This window comes from Rhipicephalus microplus, chromosome 7, assembly GCF_043290135.1.
Source record: "Rhipicephalus microplus isolate Deutch F79 chromosome 7, USDA_Rmic, whole genome shotgun sequence".
Classification (NCBI taxonomy): Eukaryota; Metazoa; Arthropoda; class Arachnida; order Ixodida; family Ixodidae; genus Rhipicephalus; species Rhipicephalus microplus.
This window is the reverse complement of record NC_134706.1, coordinates 50,677,864-50,700,114: the sequence shown is the minus strand read 5'-3', so window position 1 is coordinate 50,700,114 and position 22,251 is coordinate 50,677,864. Positions and strand designations below refer to the sequence as shown.

General features: G+C 42.8%; 1 protein-coding gene and 2 long non-coding RNA genes across 3 annotated transcripts in view; 2 read left to right on the top strand and 1 right to left on the bottom strand.

The window, feature by feature from the left end:
* Positions 1-2,466, top strand: part of LOC119179232 (sodium/iodide cotransporter) — a 38,109-nt gene extending 35,643 nt beyond the window's left edge. The window contains exon 6 of the mRNA XM_075868368.1: positions 2,322-2,466. Coding sequence (XP_075724483.1) covers positions 2,322-2,466 — 145 coding nt within the window. The remainder of the gene's footprint in view (positions 1-2,321) is intronic.
* LOC142767455 (uncharacterized) overlaps positions 1-22,251 on the bottom strand; it is a 326,266-nt gene that overhangs the window by 246,757 nt on the left and 57,258 nt on the right. The window lies entirely within an intron of this gene.
* Positions 6,167-11,053, top strand: LOC142766927 (uncharacterized). Its single transcript, XR_012884665.1, has 3 exons — positions 6,167-6,261; positions 10,833-10,900; positions 10,981-11,053. It is a non-coding gene; the product is annotated as an uncharacterized LOC142766927 (long non-coding RNA).

The window sequence follows — 22,251 nt, the reverse complement described above, 5'->3', positions numbered from 1 at the left end:
AAATCTTAGAGAAGCCCACCAGGGAGAGGTGAAGGTGAAGTGCAATGGAGTGTGAAATAGCATTTCCGTGTCCATGTTCAGGCGCTTAAGCTTTCAGAATGGTGGGCATTTCTCATTCTCCAGATAAAGAAACCGACTGACGTGAGCGCCCGCAAAAGTTTACGCGAGGAGAAGCATGTCGACGCCAAGCCAACTCCAATCTCCGCACAAGGAAGCCCGAGGCCAAGCATGAATGATCAGAAGACCTAAAATAATATAGAAGGGTGCTATGGCCTGTTCAATGACAGGCATAAGGATAGTTATAGCGTGAGAACAGAACGATGATGAAGAGAAAAAAAGGACACGAGCACTAACTTGCAACTGAGTTTATTGCGCAGAGCACGAAACATATAGAGGAGACAGTAAACCATGTGACAAAAACCATGTGGCACAAAGGGCAATGCTAGAGTAAGGGAAAAAAATAAAAGCCCAGAAAAAGGCGAAGGAAAGTCTATAAGGAAAAGAAACAGAAAAGTAAAAGTAAAAGTAATATAACTACTTGCGCGCACCCAAACCTTCGAGGAAATTAAAAGTGTGGCAGCTAGGGCTAGTTGGTATGACATGACGATAGTCATTGCGCGAGAACAGAACGACGAAAAAGAGACAAGAAAGACGTGTTTTGTCATGTCCTTCTTGTCTCTTTGTCGCCGTTCTGGTCTCGCGCTATAACTATCATCTTCTTCAAGGAACCTTAGTTCCTTCTTGAACAGATACACACGAATGGCTTGCTAATGCATGACACTTCTTCGCGTGCCATCTGCGCGGCCTCGACGGTAACTCGGGTGCGCTCATCCCTGTGCTTATATAGTGCCACTGTGTCTTTGAAAGGGGGCACACAGTGCAACTCAGTGCAGTGCCGAGTAAGAAAACCATCTTTCCCGTTTCTAACATTGTTAGCGTGTTTTCTCAGTCGATCGTGCAGACACCAACCGGCTTCCGACATTACAAGCACCGAAGAAAAGGGGGGTCCTATAGAAAACTTCCCGGGAGCATGCCACATACCTGTTTCTATGCTTAATTCTGCATTCAGTCGATGAGCGCATTTTCAGGGGGTTTGTAGATTTGGTGAAACTGATTAACTTGAATGGTGCAGAGAACAGCACACGAACTCCCGCAAGTTTTCAGATTTTCTTGAGCCTCTGTGATAACTGGTGTTTGTACGGAACAACGGCTATCCTTTCACGCTCTGTATTGGTGGTTCTGGAATCCTGTTCCTGCCTCAGCTCTGTCCTATTGGTCTGCAGGATAGTCTCTCTTTGTCGTCATTCTGTTCTCACGCTATTACTATCGCCATGTCATGCCAACTAGCCCAAACTGCCACAAAGGCATAAGCTTTGAAGTTTCGACAGAGTTCGTGAAGTGGAGCTGGTTTTTATATCTAGGTCAACAAAAACTCAAATTAAACAAATTGTGATTGGATTTGCAGCCTATATATTTGGTTATTTGTGTGCAAAACCAATAATGCTATTGTCTGGAGTTTTATGTCCCGGATGCTATATCACGATAAGGGACGTCGTAGTGGCAGGCTCTGAAAATTTCCGCCAGCGGAAGTGCCACAGGGACAAAATGTTTCTTTTGGAAACATTTTGTTACATTGCCGTACAGAAAGGAATGTTTTTGCACTTAACCATCATCGCTTTTCTCAGTATATCAGAATGCCTACACAAAGTAACGTTGTCAAATGCCCAGTACATCACAGTTCTTCTTTTTTCTCATTGCGAGGATAACCACTTCGCGTCCGTAAAATGCAACGAACATTCACGCTTCTGCACACTTTGTATTGGCGAGAAACTTCGAACCACCCACTAATTGTGCAAGTCGCATGTTTGGACATTTCGCATGAATCTACGATACTACCATGCAGTATTTTATGCAATAAAGAGACTGCTCCCGCTGTTAAAGAAGCAGTTTCAAATACTGGCACGTCTTCGCGGTTGAGAATCTGGTTGCCAAGCAGAAATGCTGGCCTTGGTTCTCTATGGGACCAGAATAACCTATATTTTTCTTTTAATGCCGTGCCTCTAAAATTTTCGCTTTCGGCAACGCTTATTTATCGTTCAAGTTCAACAACATCGTCACCGACACTCACGCTAACACTGACAGCAGTGCCAACAACTACAAATTAATTTGTAGGTAGATACTGTTCATTCTATCGCACAGCTTTGCAATGAATATGATGAGCAACAAGTGGTCGTGATGTAGCGTAGAAGGAGATAATTATTAAGAGCGTCCCGAAGTTGTAAGTGCTTAAGGTTATCAAAGAGGTTGCCACATACTTTCAGAATGAATTTAGACATCACTAGTGATGACAACTTTTGGAGCTGCCTCATCGGGGGCCTGCCGTACATAATGGTGCGCATGGGGTTTGACCAGATGGTTGTCCAGCGATACATGGCGGCGAGGAACCTACGTTCCGCGAAAACGTAAGTCTATCGACACCGCAGTGACATTAATCTGACTAAATATGTTCGAAAATACGTACTTGTCCTTTGTTTCAGAATAGCCATTACTGGAGCAGCCTTCGTCCTGTTCTTTTTCCTGTTGATTGCAATCGCGGCTGTGTACCTGATACAGTGGTACAGGGACTGTGACCCCTATGTCATTGGGGAAATCAGCAGCTACGATCAGGTGAGTGCTTTGAGGGGTATAACAAAAACCGTTTTCATATTACGCCATTGTTCCTACAAAAAAAAAAACACTCTATTTACCCGACGTTTCGAGACACGTTCAGTCCCTTATTTAAGGTGTTGAACTTCGGGAGAGGTGGTGCATCGTTTTTAATTTGTATATTGGAAAACAGAGAGTGTGGGCCAAAAAGACCCACTTTGAGGAGACGGCCGAGTCCAAGAAAACAAGAAGCAGAATCTTTTGGAAGAAAAGCAGGGTTGTGAGGTGCCTCAAGTCATTTTTTTTTGTTACATGGGTGTTGTTGCAAGTTTCGATTAGCGCAAACTCTGCGGCTGCAATGACAGCTGCATATGATGAGCTTATTAATGAAACAGAACCTACCTGTAGATGACTTTTTGGTCTTAGTACGCAAAACAAAAGCCTCTATTGCTGCCGTAATTGAACGCATGCGTACTAAGCGGTAGTTCAGTACATTCTATGACCCAATAATGCCAGAGCTTGAACCACCTTCGCAGAAAGACTCGGTACAGGCGTCATGTTCAGAAACTTCAATCGTTATTGTTTTGTCACCTACCCAGTGTTGTGACAATGTATAAAGCTCTAAATATGAGCTCCTATGACTGAGTAAGCTGTAGTGAAGAGCCGCATTAGCCCAGAGAAATACGATGACAGTCGCTGCTTACGATGGCCACTTTGTTGAACCGCAGTGCGTAGCTAGATTTAGCGAAATCATCCTGAGCTACATTTCGGGTGCCAGCGTGCTCGAAGTGCCTCGTAAATCCACGATATAGGCAGTATTCATAACATTGCGATATGCGCAAATGCGTTGATTCATCTCGCAACGCGTAGCTTAAAGCACGAGAAACTTCAACAGACTTGTGTAGTCAAGAGACGTCAAGATCGTGGCGTTGGTGGCGAAGGTCATTTGTTTAAGGAATAGAGGTGTGTTGACCTTCTTAGGACTCCTTAGGGACTATATAATGTCCTGACACTATACTGAGATTCGATTGGTTGAAGCCACCGCTTGGCTTTCTGCCCCAAGGCTTGCTGGGCCTTAAGCGATAGGCAGACGAGCAGGGACGCCACAAAATGGTGTTGGGTAAGATGGTATAGCAAAGGCTGTTTGTTTTTGTCAGACTGCGCAAGGTGGCGGAAGACAGTTGTGTGAACAGATGAGAGTATAAGTTTACGGGGATAAAGCAGAGGATCATCATCAAGCAAAATATCGGTTTTATTGGCTAAACAAGAGAGAGGCTTTGCCCCTGCAGTGTGCGTAGACACGCTGATGAAGATGATGACAAGAAAACCCGCAATACACTGATGCGCTCGCTGGTTCACATATTATTGACCCCCGAATACTGAACAATCTGCGAGAATTATATCCTTTTATTTGATGTAGATTTTATCAGCAGAGAACGTATTCAGAAAGGTAGAATAAAGCGTGTGATTATTGTAGTCTGCTTGGTTTTTAAGCTGCTGTAAACACCACTTTATGTTTCAGATTGTACCGTACTACATAAAACAAAGCCTTTCCAGCGTTGCAACGCTACGTGGCCTTTTCTTGGCAGGGCTGCTAGGTGCCACCACAAGGTCAGCAGTATTCTCTTCTTTGCACTGAAGACATGAGGACCGAACAATATCCTGATCGTCAATTCTCCGGCGCACTGGCTGTTGTGCTTACAACAACCGCCGCTTCGGTGCTGCGGTGTTTACAGAGTTCTACTGCTGACCCGAAAAACGGTGCTTTGATCCCTGCCCCAGCACTCGTCTTTCAATGGAGATGAAATGCTAGAAGCCCACCTGCTTTGATCTATAGGTGCGCTTACGTCCTAAAAACAGAAGATGATTATGCGAGACTGCTTAGTGGAGAGCTCTAGAAATTTCAACCACCTGCGTTTTTTAACGTGCACCTACATCAAAGCAAACGGGGATCGAGTGTTCAGCCTCCACCTAAATAATAATAATAATAATAATAATAATAATAATAATAATAATAATAATAATAATAATAATAATAATAATAATAATAATAATAATAATAATAATAATAATAATAATTGTTATTATTATTATTATAGTAATAATAATAATATAATAATATAGTCATAAAAATAATAATAATATTATAATAACTTCACGGGTTTTACGTCACCCAAACTCCATATGAATACGAGAGACGCCGTAGTGGAGGGCTTCGCAAATTTCTACCACCTGGGGTTTTTAATGTGCACCTAAATCTCAGCACGCGGGCCCTAAATAAAACAGATAAGTGTGCCTGCTTTGTGAAGGGTGACGAACTTGCCAGTCAAAGTTTTTTAAACATATGGCTCAGATACTGTCAGAAGCTGAATTAGGTGCTATACGTTCGCACTCATAAACAGCTGGTACTACAGCTGAACGGGATGTGATGCTTTGAAGCGCTGCCAGGTGTTAAAAAAAACAGAATACATACATACATTGCGCGCCAAACGACAAACAGTGGCTGCAGCTGTTTTTAAATATGCACGCCACTTGGCACTTTGAAATGCGGCAATCGAGGTCATGAAAACATTTTCTTCAGGACAGATGGTGGAACCTGTTTGCAGGGTGTAAAATTTATAAAACTCCCACTATCAGGGGCTATTACTTCTCAGTTTCTTTAGAACTGTGGTAAAATATAATAAACATATTTGTATTTTATTGTGATGTCTAGAGCCAAATAAAATTGAGGTAGCAGTGATTCAAATTCGAGGTTAACTAGCTGAAATAAATTGGCACAGAAAATATATCAACAAGCGATGCAATAACAGAGACGTCGAAAAGCGTTTGCCGAGGCCACGTCTTTTCTGTTTGTTGTTTTCGTTCTTCGAGGTCACTTGTCTCAGGCTTCGGATTGTTATAAAAGACATACAGGCCCTATGACTGATTCGTTTGGAGTGTACAGTTCGCGCAAGATATTAACCTATCGATGCACGTATTTACATGAATTTCAGCATGGGCACTGAATGTAGTGGTCGCTCCACAAAGAGAGTATTATAACTAAAGTACGAAACTATTCTCAATCGCTCCCACAGGTCAGCTTAATACTATGGGCATCTTCGCTACTTCGATAACATCTTGTATTTGCGATTCAGCGGAATGAAAGAAATACTGTGTTTGGGGTTTGTTCTGCATTTCTACGGTAGACTATGAACATACATACTTGTTAGATAACTTAGAGTCAACGAGGAAGTCGTACAGTGAGGTGCACAAGTGGATCAGTCCAATAAAAATTTGAGAAAGTAGATTTTTTTACAAAGACAGCTGTTCACTGACTTTTTTCTCGAATTGAAAACTGATTGCTAGTATGTATTCAATAACTTTTGTAATAAAGACTGCGAATTCATAGGTGTAACGCAAACGTGCTGGACGCAAAAAAAAACAATGTGAAAAACAGAAGGGAGAGAGACCCGAAGCTTAAAGGTGGTGCTGTGCTGTTTTCCCAAAACTTTGATGTTTCATGCAGCACTGTGTCCTCCATAGTGAACGCGCATGCAGCGACATTTTACATCGACGTATTTGGGTTGTACTTCAAGTTCAGCGAACGCGCTGCAGTAAACGTCATGCGATTATTAGGTAAGTCACAAACAATACATCGTTCTTTTAGAAAAGCAGGGCAGGTTGCCCTAAGCGCGGCCATGACCAAGCTGTCGTTGTCGTCACTTTCCGTTGCGTTAACTAGTGAACGCCATCGCTAGCGACAGCGTTGGCCAGTCTTGACGACAGGCCACTTTCAATGCAAGCAATATCAGAGTGGTCAGCTACGAAGATGGTGCAGCAGAGGTCCGCTGCATCATTACAGTTCAAGTTCATATCAATGAAGTCATAATCGTGTCGAAGTTACGTCGACAAGTTGGATTACTTCTATGAAATCAAGAAGTTAGTTTTTCAGTTCTTCAAGATTAAACATTGTTACGTGGCGACACTCGAAAACTATCGCAACGTAATTTTTTTGCCGCTAACCTATGCTTGCACATTTCTTGAGTTGTGAGCGTGTTACGGACGTCCAAATTCGGATTTACATCAGATGTAGCCCCGTTAGTCAGTTGTGTACGCCTGCTAACCTGTTGAAGCGCTAAAGCTATGTGAACGAATACAGTAGTTGCGCAGAAGATTGAGCAAAAAAATCCTTAATCATGATCAGTACCCTCGGTGGCATGATAGATAAACTGAAGAAAGCAACCAGTACAGTGTCGCTGTGGGACCTACTGGAAGCCTTTACAAGAACAATAAAATTTCACCGTAACTGGTGGTGCATGGTGAATAAGAGCGCTAGCAACAGTCGAGTGCATTTCGCTGCACATGGGCATGCAATGCAGCTCATCATAATACAACTACACTCGTCAACAGGGTAGCTAGGGGTTTCACCACCTATCGGGGAAAGCAAGCACTGGTAATACAAGTGCGCCTGTGTGAAAAAGCCCGTATGTGCGAAACTAAGAAGAATTCACCACTTCTCTTGTTGATTCATATCAGAATAAAAAAAACTGTGTAGTACACCGAAAGCAATCCCAGGCTATCCAGAGGGCCCAGAAAAGGACGGAGCGTGATGGCGTTTTCTTCTCTAGGTGGGCGTGGCCAGCAATTACAATAGCCCCCGTTAGGGAGTGCTGTGAGTATAACTCCTCAGGATCGATTAAGGTTCATTGTGTGTCTGTCTATTGGTGCCATGTAGGTTTTACGTGCGAAGCATTTCTTGGCGAACTTCGGTGACTTTGAGCGTATCTATCTATCTATCTATCTATCTATCTATCTATCTATCTATCTATCTATCTATCTATCTATCTATCTATCTATCTATCTATCTATCTATCTATCTATCTATCTATCTATCTATCTATCTATCTATCTATCTATCTATCTATCTATCTATCTATCTATCTATCTATCTATCTATCTATCTACCTATCTATCTATCTATCTATCTATCTATCTATCTATCTATCTATCTATATATCTATCTATCTATCTATCTATCTATCTATCTATCTATCTATCTTTTAGCCGCTTACGTTTGGGCACTCTCGTGCTCACCCCCTTAATTTGGCGTGAACCAAAATTATAATGGGAGGGTAAAATGGCTTGACGAATGTAATGTGCTGGTTAAAACATGAATAATGTGACAATATTGTCGCGTACATCGTCAAACACTTCCCTTTAGACAGCTTCACATACCCACATCGAGGGCTCTTCCTCCATCTTCAAAAGGCAATTGACTCCATACAATTCAAATCATTGATTCATAAGTTATCAAGTTATGGGGTGCGTGGAGTTGCATTACAAATGCTTAAAAGTTACCTGGAAGATCGTTATCAATATGTACAACTGAATAACACTATTTCTGCAAAGATAAAATTAAACCAAGGAGTCCCCCAAGGGTCTATACTGGGGCCATTATTGTTCCTTGCCTATATAAATGATATTGTCGATATACCTCATTCTCCTGAACTTATAATGTACGCTGACGATACGGATGTTTTCTTTTCATCAGACAATCTAATATCACTGGAGGTCAGAGTAAATAATTATCTAAGCAATCTTTCAAATTGGTTAAGGCAAAATAGACTGCGCTTGAATGCAAAAAAAAACAACCTATATGATATTCCGACCTATAAACAAACCTATTAGTAACATAGCTGTAAAATTCGAAGGAAATTGCATCGCACATGTTAGGGAACAAAAGTTTCTTGGTGTATGGTTTTAGGAAGAATTAAACTGAAACACACATGTAAATCATCTGATCACCGCATTAGCGCGAATAGTTGGTTGTTTTTTTAGAACAATGCACTTAATCCCATTGAGGTTAAAAATAAGTATGTACTATGCACTCTTCCATTCTAAAGTAACTTATGGGATGTTAGTCTGGGGAACGACATCACAAGGGAATTACCATAAGTTAATAACTATACAAAAGAAAATATTGCGCTGCTTTGAAAAATACAGGGGGAACCTACAAGACTTGCGCACTGCTTCACTATTCATTAAACATTCCATACTCAGAATTGATCAATTATATTATTTTAAATTGCTTCAGGTAATACAAAAGACTAAGCTATATGAAGAAAGTTGCACCGAAAGACCACACTACAGTCTGCGAGAACAAAAGAAACGAGCTCCTAGAACAAGAACCATGCATGGAAAACAAAGTGTTGCTTACCAGGTACCTCAGGTTTTAAATACCCTTGCAGATCAATTGAACTTTAGGGCTAGTAGTGCGACTTTCAAGAAACAAATAAAGAACTTATTCATAACCACTGGTCTACACTATCGAAACTACGTAATGGAGTCTCATGCCTCTGCAAATGCTTAAATTGTTCATAAATTTCTATGTCAAATATACGAGTGTATACAGCGCAATTCATCGTATCCGCATGCATTTTGTGTCTGTTTTTGAGTTGTTTCATTGATATCGTTTAGTTGTGAATTTTTACGAGAGTGACCTCTAATTCTTAAAATTTGTTATGTAAACTTCTTATGCTATTTATGTTTGAATTTTGTGCGTACAATTGCAGGTTCCTTGAAACCAATGTATTGAATATATATATTGTTTGTAAGTGCTGATGTCTAAGCTTTGCACTGTCACAGACTGCGGAGGAACAAGGGCCTTTGTCAGGCTGTTCGCCTTTAGCCCTTTGCCCCTGCAGTGAGCTCTGTATCCGGCTTACTGTAAATAAAAGTACTAATAATAATACTACTACTACTACATGTGGGTATGTGCCACTGGTGTGCGGGTATGTGCGACAGGTGACTGACAGTTAGTGTCTACCCAGGAAGGACGAGGACACACAGGGACAATTTTAACGCGCGAGCGTTAAGGGATACCCGACATCGGTAGCGTCGACCCGACGAGTGCAAAGAATAAATTTCAGGGTCCCCGCTAGAATCGAACCCAAGCATTCTGCGTGGCAATGAAGCATTTTACCACAGAGCTACACCAGGTCTCGGAGCTACTTTTCAAATAGACGCTAATCTTCGTGAAACATCCATGGTGGTTGCATTGCAGACTACCCAATTTTATAAACATTACATATGTACTCCTTTGATACAGCCGTCACGTCGCGTTAACGTCAATTCTGGTTAGTTGCCATGCGGTGAAGTTGATTTATATAGCAGTGTCCAGGGCTAGCATCCTCGCGAGCATCAGTGCTTCATATCAGTTTCTCGTCTTGCTATTACATGTGTTCTACTTGGCATCGTTGCGCAAGTGCGAACAACTGGTTATATGAGCATCTGCAAGTCCTCAACCTCTGTCTATGCGTGCAACATTTGCACATATACTTAGAGTCATTCATGACGTGTCGCTCAATAAAAAAAAATGCAACACGGTAGGTAACCTTTCCTCCGCATGCTTCGCATAACGTCGATTCCGAGGTACGTGGGATCTGTGGAATGTTTTTTTTTTGTTCATGTATGTTGAGAGCACACTGACCATTATGGGCACCCGTTGGGGAATATAAACGTCTTAGTTAGATCGGCTACTTCGTAAAGCTGGGTGATAAAGAAGCCAGCAGTTCTTTTTCGGACTCCTTTTTTTCGCACGCCTTATTTTTACTTTCTTCTCGTAGTCTGCATGTGCCCGTTATTCTTCCGCAAAATGCCGGAAAGCAAACGTACAGCATATCTTTAAATTTACTTTTATGTCCTTACGTGTTAGGGAGCGCGCAAGTTTTGAATTGGCCAGTATCATGCAATTTTCTTCTTCACAGTGACTTGATGATGGTTTGCAAACGTAGTATATGAAGACTTTTTTTTTCTTCAGCAGTAGCATGTACACTCTAAGCGTATTTTTGCACCGAGGTTGCAAGGTTGCATCTTAGGTTGCGCGTAAAGCCCAATAGGAAAAATATATTCCCATGCGTCATAGATTTTTTCTATGTGCGAGTAAAATTATGTGTGGGTGCATGACGACAGCAGTTCATTCTTAGAGTAAACGCACTGTCTGTCTCACGAAACATGCAAATGCCCTAATTAGAGTTTCAGGATGGAAATCAAATGTGAGATACTAAGCATTCCTTTGTTTTCAGACGACTTACACATTTCTGTCTGTCTGTTAACCTTCGTCCTGCTTTATAAAAGTTGATAAGGAATTCATTTCTCAAAGGAATCGCCATGTAGTACTATTATGAAGATGATTGTTGTTTGCGCAGCGTTCGCAAGTGGAACCATAATGACCATGTTTGCCGTCATAGTTCCAATGATGGGTACGGCCACGAGGGTAGGTAACGTCTACGTATTACTACCTGTTGTACCATATTCCGAACTGAGGGGTGACGAAACCTAATTCTTTTCGCGCAGTTATTCCTGTCCCTTTATGCATCGGCCTCGGGTCCATTCGCTGGGCTCATACTGCTCGCTATATCTTCACCGTGGGTCAATGCAAAAGTAGGTATACCACTTCCACCTTTCGAAGCGAGTCTGACGTGAACAAAGAGCCACAAAAGCATCATTGCGCAATCTTAGCCACTGTTATTTCAATGTGAGGCCTACGTGGTTGCCAAGGAATGAGAAATGCTGTAGAGGAACGTCGAAAGTTAGATAGAGAGACGAAATTAAGGAGTTCGCTGAGATAAAACTGATTCAGCTGGCATATGATGGGTTAAACGGGAGATATTCGGCAGTGACCTTCGTGCTGCATGGGATTGAACAGGCTCGCGTCATTGGTGCTGATCGCGTATGCTGTTCCAGCAATGTCTAAAAATGTGATCACGTGGGCGCCAATAATGTGGAAGGTATGCAAACGAAAAAAAAAAATAGTCATGGACGCATACGCGTTGTGGTGATCCGAGTATCAGGAACGGACCACAAGTGCAAAATAGCAGTATAAGATATAACAGGAGTATCAACATGATTCATGGAATATCAAAACAATATATCTAGATGTGACATCAATGAAAAACACTTGCTTATTTATACTATCTATTCATTTTTTTACAGAGCGCTTCTTGGTCAAGCTTGGTAGTCTGTTTGCTTCAGTTGTGGCACGCAGTTGGGAAGAGCTTTTTCACCGAGGCGCCAGAACCGGCGTTTGTGGGTACACTTGATCGTTGTCCTGCTACTCTGAATAGTACCAACGACAATGAAACTTATGGAGGCATTACACATTCTTTGTTCACAAGCAGGTGGGTAAACGCTTGAAAATGTGTCTACGAGTGAAACTCTAAAAATTGATTGTAGCCGTTAGGTAACTTTGTTGGCCCTAAGCCATAGCTTAGGTTTCTAAATACGAACCATTTCGGGCACTTTGAGCATCTACCTATCCATCTATCCGTCTGTCCATCTGTCCGTCTATCTATCCGTCTGTCCATCTGTCCGTCTATCTATCCGTCTGTCCATCTGTCCGTCTATCTATCCGTCTGTTCATCTGTCCGTCTATCTATCCGTCTGTCCATCTATCCGTCGGTCCATCTATACGTCTGTCCATCTATCCGTCTATCCGTCCGTCTCTCTGTCCGTCCGTCCGTCTGTCTGTCCGTCCGTCCGTCTATCTGTCCGTCTGTCCGTCTATCTATCTATCTATCTATCTATCTATCTATCTATCTATCTATCTATCTATCTATCTATCTATCTATCTATCTATCTATCTATCTATCTATCTATCTATCTATCTATCTATCTATCTATCTATCTATCTATCTATCTATCTATATATCTATCCGCGCACGTTTAGGTGCTCTCGTAATCACCCCCTAAGCGTAAACCTAAAATACTATTAGGGGCAAGACGGTTTGAGGAATATGAAACAGTGGTCATGACATGAATACTATCTCAATCATGTCGCGTGCGTCGTCAGACCCTCTTCACCAGACGAGTGGCACAAATCCGTGGGCGGGTATATGCTACGGGTATGCGGGCAGTCATCACTTGTTATTGCTAGTTTGCATCACCCAGAAATGGTGAGAAAAGGCGTGAATAAGTATGAAATTGAACACATCAGTGCTAAGAAAAAAGCTGTCATTGACAGTGTTTACCCGAGGAATGAAAATAATAAATGTCGTGGTCCCAGAAGGGATCGAAACCCAGCATTCAGTGCTGGAATCAAGTATTCTACCAAAGATCCCCACCAGGTCTCGCAGCTACTTTTCAAATAGATCATAATGTTCACGAAACGCCAGTTGTGGTTGCACTGCTGGCTATCTAATTTTATAAACATTTCATATGCAATCATTTAAAACAGCCGTTACGTCGGCTTAACGTCAATATTAGTTCGGCGCGATCTGCTGAAGTTGATTTATGTACTAGTCTCCAGGCGTACCATCCTCGCAAGCTCAAGCAATATATGTCAGCATACCGCATCTGTTGTAGGTAATACCCACGTTCTGTTCACAGGATTACGCAACTGTAAACAACTGGTCTTACAAAACGTATGCAGCTGTTTAACGTATGCCTGTGCGTAAATTTGTGTACATCTTTAGCGCCACGTCGTAACGTTTCACTCAAGAAAAACTTGCAACATAGCAACCTTTCATGGTCATGCTTCATGTGATATCGATTGTCATGGTACGTGGTATCAGTCGATGTTTTGTGACTCAGAAATTAGGCACAAAAATCACAACAAAAGGTACTCTTACTTCATATGAAATGTATAGGGAGCAATTGGTATGAATGTGTGGCGACGGCTGTTCCGCTTACATAATGGTTACGTTAGAAACTTATAGACTAGAACAAAAATATACATGGAATATACATGGAAATAAACACATGGAAGAGCATTCCGGCACTTAGTCACGGTTTTTCAACAAAAAAAGTCTGCACAATAGTGACGAGAAAAAAGTAAAAGCAGCGACCCTATATTTTTCGCACTTTAGTATAGAACAAGTGTGAGCGCTGCTAATGAAAGATACAAAAAAACAGATACCACAGACAATGGTAACCGATTCAATGCGATTAGGTTAGCGTGGAGCGGCATGCTACGAAGTGCTTGAATTTTAGAAAAATCAAAACATTCATGTTATGACTAGTCGGGCATTATCAGATCTTTGCGATGCATGCATAGATGGTTATTCCTCTATATATCCTGCATGACCTTTTGGGTTTGTTCATCATAGCTATGTCATTCCAACTTTTGAGCCCCGCCACGGTGGTCTAGTGGCTAAGGTACTCGGCTGCTGACCGGCATGTCGCGGGATCAAATCCCGGCTGCTGCGGCTGCATTTCTGATGGAGGCGGAAATGTTGTAGGCCCGTGTGCTAAGATTTGGTTGCACGTTAAAAAACCCCAGGTGGTCAAAATTTCCGGAGCCCTCCACTACGGCGTCCCTCATAATGATATGGTGGTTTTGGGACGTTAAACCCCACATATCAATCAATCATTCCAACTTTAGCATTTACCAAGTTAATCAAAATGATGCAGTTACGCCGAGATCGTGTCAACCTATTCATTGACTTCTCACTTTCGTTCCATAATTTTTATGTTGCGACTTGCTATTTTTATTGGAAAATACTTATGAGATGAAGTGTGGTTGGGGTATATATCTAGTTTATAACGCACCTAAAATGCAATTTCATAACTGCCATGTTACATCCCATTTACGTGCGTCTTGCGTTCAGACACTATTATGCCAGTTTTCGTATACAGCAAGTTCAAAAAATTGTCATGGGAGCGTCAAAATGTCACTGCGTACATTGCACAGTTTTTATCTTAGAATCTCTCACTTTAAAATGAAAATTTAGAAACTTTTGGACAAACTATGTGTAGTCAGAAGAGTAACTGAGCACTGTCATGTAATTACCATTGCAAAAAAAATCTTCTTTTAAACCGAAAACATGAGATGAAGTACAGCCAGTAGTATAGCAGCCAGAATATTACCTTTAAAATGGCCACGAAAATTCTCTACCAAGGCTTTGAATTGAGTCCTGTGGTAGTTGTACATGTGTTCGTATGGCCCTCATAAGGAAATTCCTGCAGCTTCTTTTCATCAAAATATCGATTCACAGGTCCGAGGTCTTTCCCCTGTATCAGCTCTCGTTCTTTTGGAGCTCATTCATTGGTGCCTTACTGACAATGATACTCGGAACCGTACTGAGTATTTTTACAGGTGAGTAGGAGGTGATTTTGTTTGAGGCCCTTTGAAACAAGGCATTGTGCATATCATATATACAACATATACACGTTAAGGTAGAAGAAAAAGACGAAGTACGCAAGAACTAAACACTCGAAACGGAACTTTTTTATGCTATTGGCTAGCAAACATCAGTGCTATTCAGCCATGGTTACACTATCACTGTCATACCGCTTTTCGTAATATTTCTCTTTCGCCTGACTAGACAATGTTACCGTAAAAACCCGCGTATAGCCCGGGGTTTTTTTCTAAAATTTAGGGTGCGAAATTTCAGCCCCGTACTATATGCGGATCCCAAAAAAAGTTTCAACCCGAATTCAGTTTTGGTTTCGGCATTGGTTGGTGCTATCATCATTATCAGGTATCTGCGCACTTCTACGTTAGGTGGCGTGGTAGCGTGAGCGGCGTTAGTCCTGGAGACCTACAGGTACAGGCGTGCATCAGGCGAGCAACAGCGGCCATTGCAATCACTTGGCGCACATCACGACGGCCACGATTTTACTTCCGTGATTTTAAGCCATGTCGGGACCGCGCAGGCAGTACTCGGCTGCCTTTAAGAGGAAAGTTATTTCTGCTGCCGAAACCATCGGCAATTGTGCCGCGGAGCGGCAGTTCGGCGTGAATGAGCGGAGCATTCGCGGTTGGCGGAAGCAGAAGGAAGCCCTTTTTGCATGCTGCGGGCAAGAGAAAAAGTTTCCGGGAACCGAAAAATGGAGCATTTCCAGACGTGGAACGAGAACTGGCGGCTCGTGGATCGCCGAGGCGTGGGCCCGCATTCCCGAGGCGCTCGTTTGCCGTGCCTTCAAGAAGTGCTCCATCTCAAACGCACTTGATGGCACGGAGGATGAGGTGCTGTGGGAGGACATTTCGAACAAGGGAGATTCGGAAGACAGTGTGTCAGACGAAGACGACGACTAATCGTGCGCGCGCGTGCGTGCGCATGCAAGTGTGTAAATAAATGCATTTTTTTCTGTTTTCTTCGAACAATATTCGCGTGAAAATGTTTTTTCTCGCATTTGCTATCCCCGAGTTACACCTCGAACTATACGCGGGTCCGAACTATACGCGGGATACGCGGGTTTTTACGGTATTTTTGCGGCGTAATATATGACACCACTCTTCTCATCTGGTGTGTGATGAACTTAAACTGCACACTTAAATGAGATAGACCGTGTAAATAGTCATACAACATTTGTAATCTATACGGACAAAATTTGTCTTAGCGAGCTAATGTGTTTCCTTCTTTGTCAACGAAACGTGGTTGGCTGTGAAAAAAAAAACATGCAAAACTTCTTCTTTTCTGATACGGTCAGGTGGAGCTCAACACTGTAAAGACAACTTGTGTCTCACAAGTCCTCTTTTTCTGAATCTGTGGAGGCGTTTCAACTTTCTTGGCGAAATGCTTCAGGTGAGTTCTAGCTTGTCTGAATAAAAATGAAGGTGAAAAATTCTAGTAACTTCATATCTACGCAAACGAGAACAAAGCCATGCAAAAAAGTTATTCCGACTTTATGCGACCGCATTATTTCTGATGGATTCCTTTTTCTGTGTATTATGAAAAAAATGGCTGCACAGCATAGGTCATCATAACTCGTAGAACTCACTCAGGCTCCCCTGTACAATTTACTTTGCGCCGTACTCACTCGGACTCACACTAACGAGAATTTCCTTCAACCGGTCTCACTCGGATTCAAGTTCACCGAGAAATCACTTACCCGCACCCACCCAACGCTGACTCAGACTGACGGCTCCATCTGAGCCTGAGTAAGCCTGAGCTAGCTAATTTTTGGTTCTAACATTTCAATTCACACAGCTTAAGGGGCCCCCTATACAACTCCTAAATATACAAAAAAGAAGCGCATTATTAGGGTAATTTAGCGCGTTACGGAAATATGGTACGCAAATACGGCACTATATCGCTACACTGCTGTTCCTCTCCCATTCGTTCACCTTTTATTAGTGAGGGTTTCAATAACACAAAAGTCTTTAAAAAACATGGTTGATTTCTCCACCACAGAAATCGCTTAAATACGATAGTAAAACGTGCCTTTATAAAAGTAGTTTAATGTTTACTGCAGATTGACATATGAGAGCTGCCAGAATATGTATTGGTGTTTGACAACTATGGCAGCGCTTAACGTAGATGCATCCACCTAAACGCTTAGTCATACATCTTCATCCCGACTTGAGTCACTAAAGTCGTGGTGCACCCCGGCATACAATAAGTTCGCGTTAAAAATTGCACCTTCTCCCACTGGAGGTTACCATGAGTAGCATTCGAAGCACAGCAAGGGTCGATTGAAAGTTGCTTTCATCACGGTCACCTTGCCCGATGTTAACGCGTTCTTGCAAAGGAATCACACGAAAAATTGTAGTTTTTGTTGCTGTTAGTCGGCCGAAACTCTTGTTGGGACATGCCGCACGGGTTCATTGCCACGCCACGTGGGAGCACGTGCGTTCATCGCTCGTCTGCAGAATCTCGTTCCCCGATGCCATCACGTTATTCCTGAAAGTGTAAGGGGCAGAGGCCACAGCCTCTTGTACAGCCACATAAGCAGGCCCGAATGCACTATCGCGTTTCAGCGGGTCTCGCTTGCTGGATGGCTTCCTGAACGATTGTGTGGCCCGCGATGTCTGACGCCAGCGTAGCCCTTGCCGATCGGCCCGCCGTCCACAACCTCCCGACGCAGTGTAGCTCTCACCGAGTGGCGCGCCGTCCTCGTACTCTAACTTTGGCCCCCATGTTTCCTATCTCTTCTCTATCCTTTCTGTCGCTCCTGTGCGGCGAGAGCTTTCTTTTAGGGGCGAAGCTCCTAATAGCGGCACCCGTTCGTCCCTCGTAGTCGTGGTCGTAGTCGTAGTGTGTAACCAGTCTTACGTTTTGACCTGCAAGGTGGTGCCAGTGGGAGATTTCTCCTGTGCGTTGTTGAGCAATAAAAAATTCTTAGCGTGCGCGTTAACTAAAAGCCGAATTCTTCTGTCTCTCATTCCTCATTAGCAGCCATTGGCATATAAATTGAGCACTGCCTGACAAGAAAGGGTTGCTACGTTATACTCGCTGGGCGTAACCTCCTTGATTTTAGACAGGTTTAGCGAGCGTTGAGCCGCAGTGCCATGAATAGGGTGAGGTAGTATACTCAAGGTGGTTAAAAGTGGGAAGAAGGTTTGAAGCGCAAGCCGCAAGAAAGTAAAAGCCGAATTCTCCTGTCTCTCATTCCCCATTAGCAGCCATTGGCATGTACATTGAGCACTATCTGACAAGACAGGGTTGCTACGTTATACTCGCCGGGCGTTACCTCCTTGGGTTTACAAAGTTTTAGCGAGCGTCATGCCTGTCCCTTACACAGGCATGACCTCACTAGCGTGTGAGTGCGTTTCGGCTGTGCTTGGACCAGCTGTTGCTCGTGTGCAGTGCGGGTGGTCAGGCAGACCGCATCAATCTCGATTATAGGCTGTTTCGCATTTAATATCACTTTGGTGTTGTCACATCTCGTTGTGGCCTGTCAGCCTATGCATAGTTAACGAGGAATTTGTCGTACGGTGTACGCACTGTCCCTGGAAAGCAGGAGCCATACCGCACGGGCTTACCGTATGAAGAATACCGTATTTCCGTAACATGTTAAAAGACCCCATCTTCTCCCAGCGTATCCCGTACGGGTGACAGACGTCGTGACGCTAGCAGTTGGTTTAGGTGATGTTATAGGATGAATTAAGCTCTAGATTGGTCGGTACACGAGAGATATCTGTTGTGTATTGTCGTGTACCCTCTTTGGCCGTGCATTCGCACGCCCATTCTGCCTTGTTTAGCATAACTGTTGTGCGTGATCAACTGAATTAACTTTGTGTTTTGTGTTTGCGACCATGCAAGGGGAGATGGAATGGTGCGGACAAAAAGCACAAAATCTTGACTGGCTCATGGTTTAGCGCTGATAATCCACGCTTTATATGAAGAAACACATGGTCAGGAGGACATAGCGTTTGTAGGAGGAGTATAGAAGGCAAAGAAGCACTGTCTCGTCTTTGAACTCGGCGTGATTTAGCGGCCTTTAGATGCGCATGTGGCGTGTAGCAGACAGACCGCAATGTGGGTGGAGATGCTTCAGCGAGTTGTTGCAGCTTGACATTCAGAGCCAGATTTTTTCTCTCATGCACATCTCACACGAGTTCACCCAAAGGGTGTGTTGAAAGCACGACTATGCCGCCAAGCAAAGAGATCAACAGTCGTACAATTTTCCTCCTTGATGTCTCTAAGTGCCCATCTACAGCTAGCTACACTGTAGATATGGTTTACGAGTGACTAACCGAGTTCCGCATTTTATTTTTATTGTAGATTGAAAAAGAAAGAAGAAATGGCGATGTGACCTTGCTTCGCAACGACGAAAACAGGGACGAAAAGACCAGCCATTGCATCGAGATCCCAAAATGCGAGGAACATAAATATATCTTTGACGTCGGGGAAGTTACAGACGGCACTGCTAATGAAGCCTCTTTATAACGCTTAGAGTTACACGTGATGCCACTGAACCAGTTGCACCACGCTATTTAAAATCATTTTGTGGCATGAAAAACAATAAATATTTATGGTGACTGCGAAGCCATACTCATCCAAATCAAGATGCCAATGATACTTGTTTGAAATAATTTTAGCGCTCATACTTACGTCTCAATGACTACATGTTCTTCAGTTCACGGTTCTTCGAAAGAGGTCTGCCAGCGAGGAAAAGGCAGACTGTGCATCAGTGGTCGCCGAAGCCGCTTTGTGCCTTTGAACGTACTGTGAATCGGCTACAAGTGCAGGTCAGCCGTCACAGGCAAATAAGGCGACTTTACGCAGTGATAACAGTGATCGCTTGCTCTACACTGTAACTTTGTGAAATCCAGATGAATGGAAAGAAGAGATATAGAGTAATAATCCAGACTAGTTGGTATGTTTTGAACGTTGGAAGAAGGGGCGCAGTAAGAAAACTTGTCGCTTCCTTTTGTGTGCCATCTTGGTGGTGTTTTTTCAAAGTTCAGAACAAACATTTTTTTTTACCCTGGATTGCGAAAACTGTGTCTCAGATGGAAGGGGTGAAATGGGGCTATGCCCAAGTTTCAGCCCCGGCCTAACTGAACGATGGTTGCCTGTGCTTAAAGGGGCCCTGCAACACTTTTTGAGCATGGTCAGAAAACGCTGTCGATCTGTAGTAGAGGCTCCCGACAACACACTAGCCAAATATTACAGCCCAGCACGTGGCCTGGAAGTCACAATAAATTATCGAATCAACAAAACTTGCCTTCTCTTCTCTCGACAAATCACTGAATATGCCCAAACATATCACGTGAATTACACATCTATCAGCCATTGGCTGATTTGAACATGGCGTGTTCGCTCGTTACAGAGATCACCGCGGGAGGCCGCTACTTGTCCACGCGTGCACGCGCGATCACACTGAAAAAACGGCGCATTCAAAGAAAAAAAAGAAGTGTTTAAGGTTTTCTGTGGCTCTGCCATCTATTTTTCCTAGCTTCCAGCACTTTCGTCAGGACGAGAGAAGAGAGAATGCAATAGCAACATGCTACAAACCTTTGTAAGTGCACTCGCACTAGACGGAGTCCTAAAATTTTCGCGGTGTTGAATTCGTGAGGCAATAAGCTTTTCCAGTGAATTCATTCCGTGGTTACTTGAAAAGGCGTTTCAGGGCCCGTTCAAGAGCGTGCTGGTAGGAAGCCACAGAAGGAAGCAAAGTGAGGTTTTGGGCAACTCGTTTTTTTTATTATTGAGAGACTGCGCTACAGTTACTAAGAAACAAGATGTTAGGGAAAGACCCGAAGCGATGTGAGCTTTACAAGCAGAAACTATCAACTCAGTTTATTTTAAAAACATTATAAAATGTTCAAGAAAGGGAAACAACTTTCCTGGGAGTCGTTTAATCTTCAAGCTGTTTTTTTTAAGAGCTTTCCCTTTTCTGGAAGTCTTCTGGCCTTCAAGTTGTTGTTTTTTTTCAATAAATTCAGTTGATGATTTGCACTTGAAGTGTCCCTCACTCGTGCTTAACTTCGCATGTCGAAGTAACTGTGGCGAAGTTTACAATCATGGAAGGAAGACTGCAAGAAATATTCGCGCTTGATGAAATACAACCTGCGTCCTCTCTCAGTGCCTGTTTGCCCTACGCCGATTCTTGAGCTAGTTTTTCATTCATTGATATGAGCGGTTTAACGCCACAAAACTACCATATGACTACAAAACACGCAGTAGCAGAAGGCTTCGAAAATTACGGCCACTTGGGGTTCTTTTACGTGGCCCCAAGACTAGCCCACGGGCCAACAGCAGTATCGCCTCCATCGAAAATGCAGCCGCCGCAGCCAAGACTCGATACCGCAAGCTGCGGTTTCCTGTAGGGTTTATAATGGTCAAAATTTTTGAATAGAGCTAGGCTTTTTGATGGAAATTGGTCAAATGGTGGTCGTACTCAAGCACTCCCCTTTAGTTAGGAGAAGACTACTGCGATATCCGGTTGTAGTTACACTTAATAACAAGATACTTTAGCATGTATTTGTTAATGGTTCATGTATCGCATCTTTCTCAATAAAAATGGTCATAACGAGTAATGTGAGCGCCTCACTTATTTTTGTTTCCAATCATTTCATTTTGAGTTATTGTGTAACTCTATTTGGCATTTTGCTTACTAGCTACTTGCTATTGTTTTTAAATGTTCCAGCTTTATAGTGATTCTTCCCCTCTGCGCAATGTACACTGGGCATCCAAATCGATCCAGAAAATTAGTAAATGAACACTGACACAAGAAATAAATACGTTTATGAAAAGTATTAAAAAGGTGATCCATACCAGTGTCTCTGTCACACATCTGGGCTTTCATCTACCACCAGTATTCTTCGGGCAAATGTTTGTTGTGGAAAAATACACAAGCTTATTTGTTTATATGCTCAACGCAGTGGTTCGTGAAGAAAATCATCAAAAAACTTCCACAAGGTATTGTGAAAAGTGTCGTCTGCAACATCCTGCATAAGACCGGGCGTGTGTTTGCTAAAGCTTTATTTCTCTTTCGGGGAATGATATACAGCCGGCTTCACAAAGGAATCTGTGAGTATACCCACAGAACGCGAAAGCAAGGATATATACTTGCTTTCGCGTTCACTCCTCGGTGTTACCGGCAATTATTTACGTAACGAATATAGTTTGAATTTCCCAGTACACTTAGCTGCTCAGTATAAACTTGTCACAAGAAGAAGAAACCGTTTCTAATTACTTTGTAAACAAATCTTTAAGCCACCAGATGCCCAGATGCCGTGCGATGCGCAAGCTCTATTCTCACGCATTTGTGAGCGCTGCACAAGCATTCCGCAATTAATTTGCGAGATTAGGATAATGATTTGGTTCAACATGACCATTTCGCCGCCACTAAGTCTGATATATTTAGAACTTTAAAAAGGGCAGATGTAACGTAAGGCTTAGTCTCCCAGTCCATGAGTGAGCGAATAAAACCAGTTTCGTGTTTGCTCGCAAA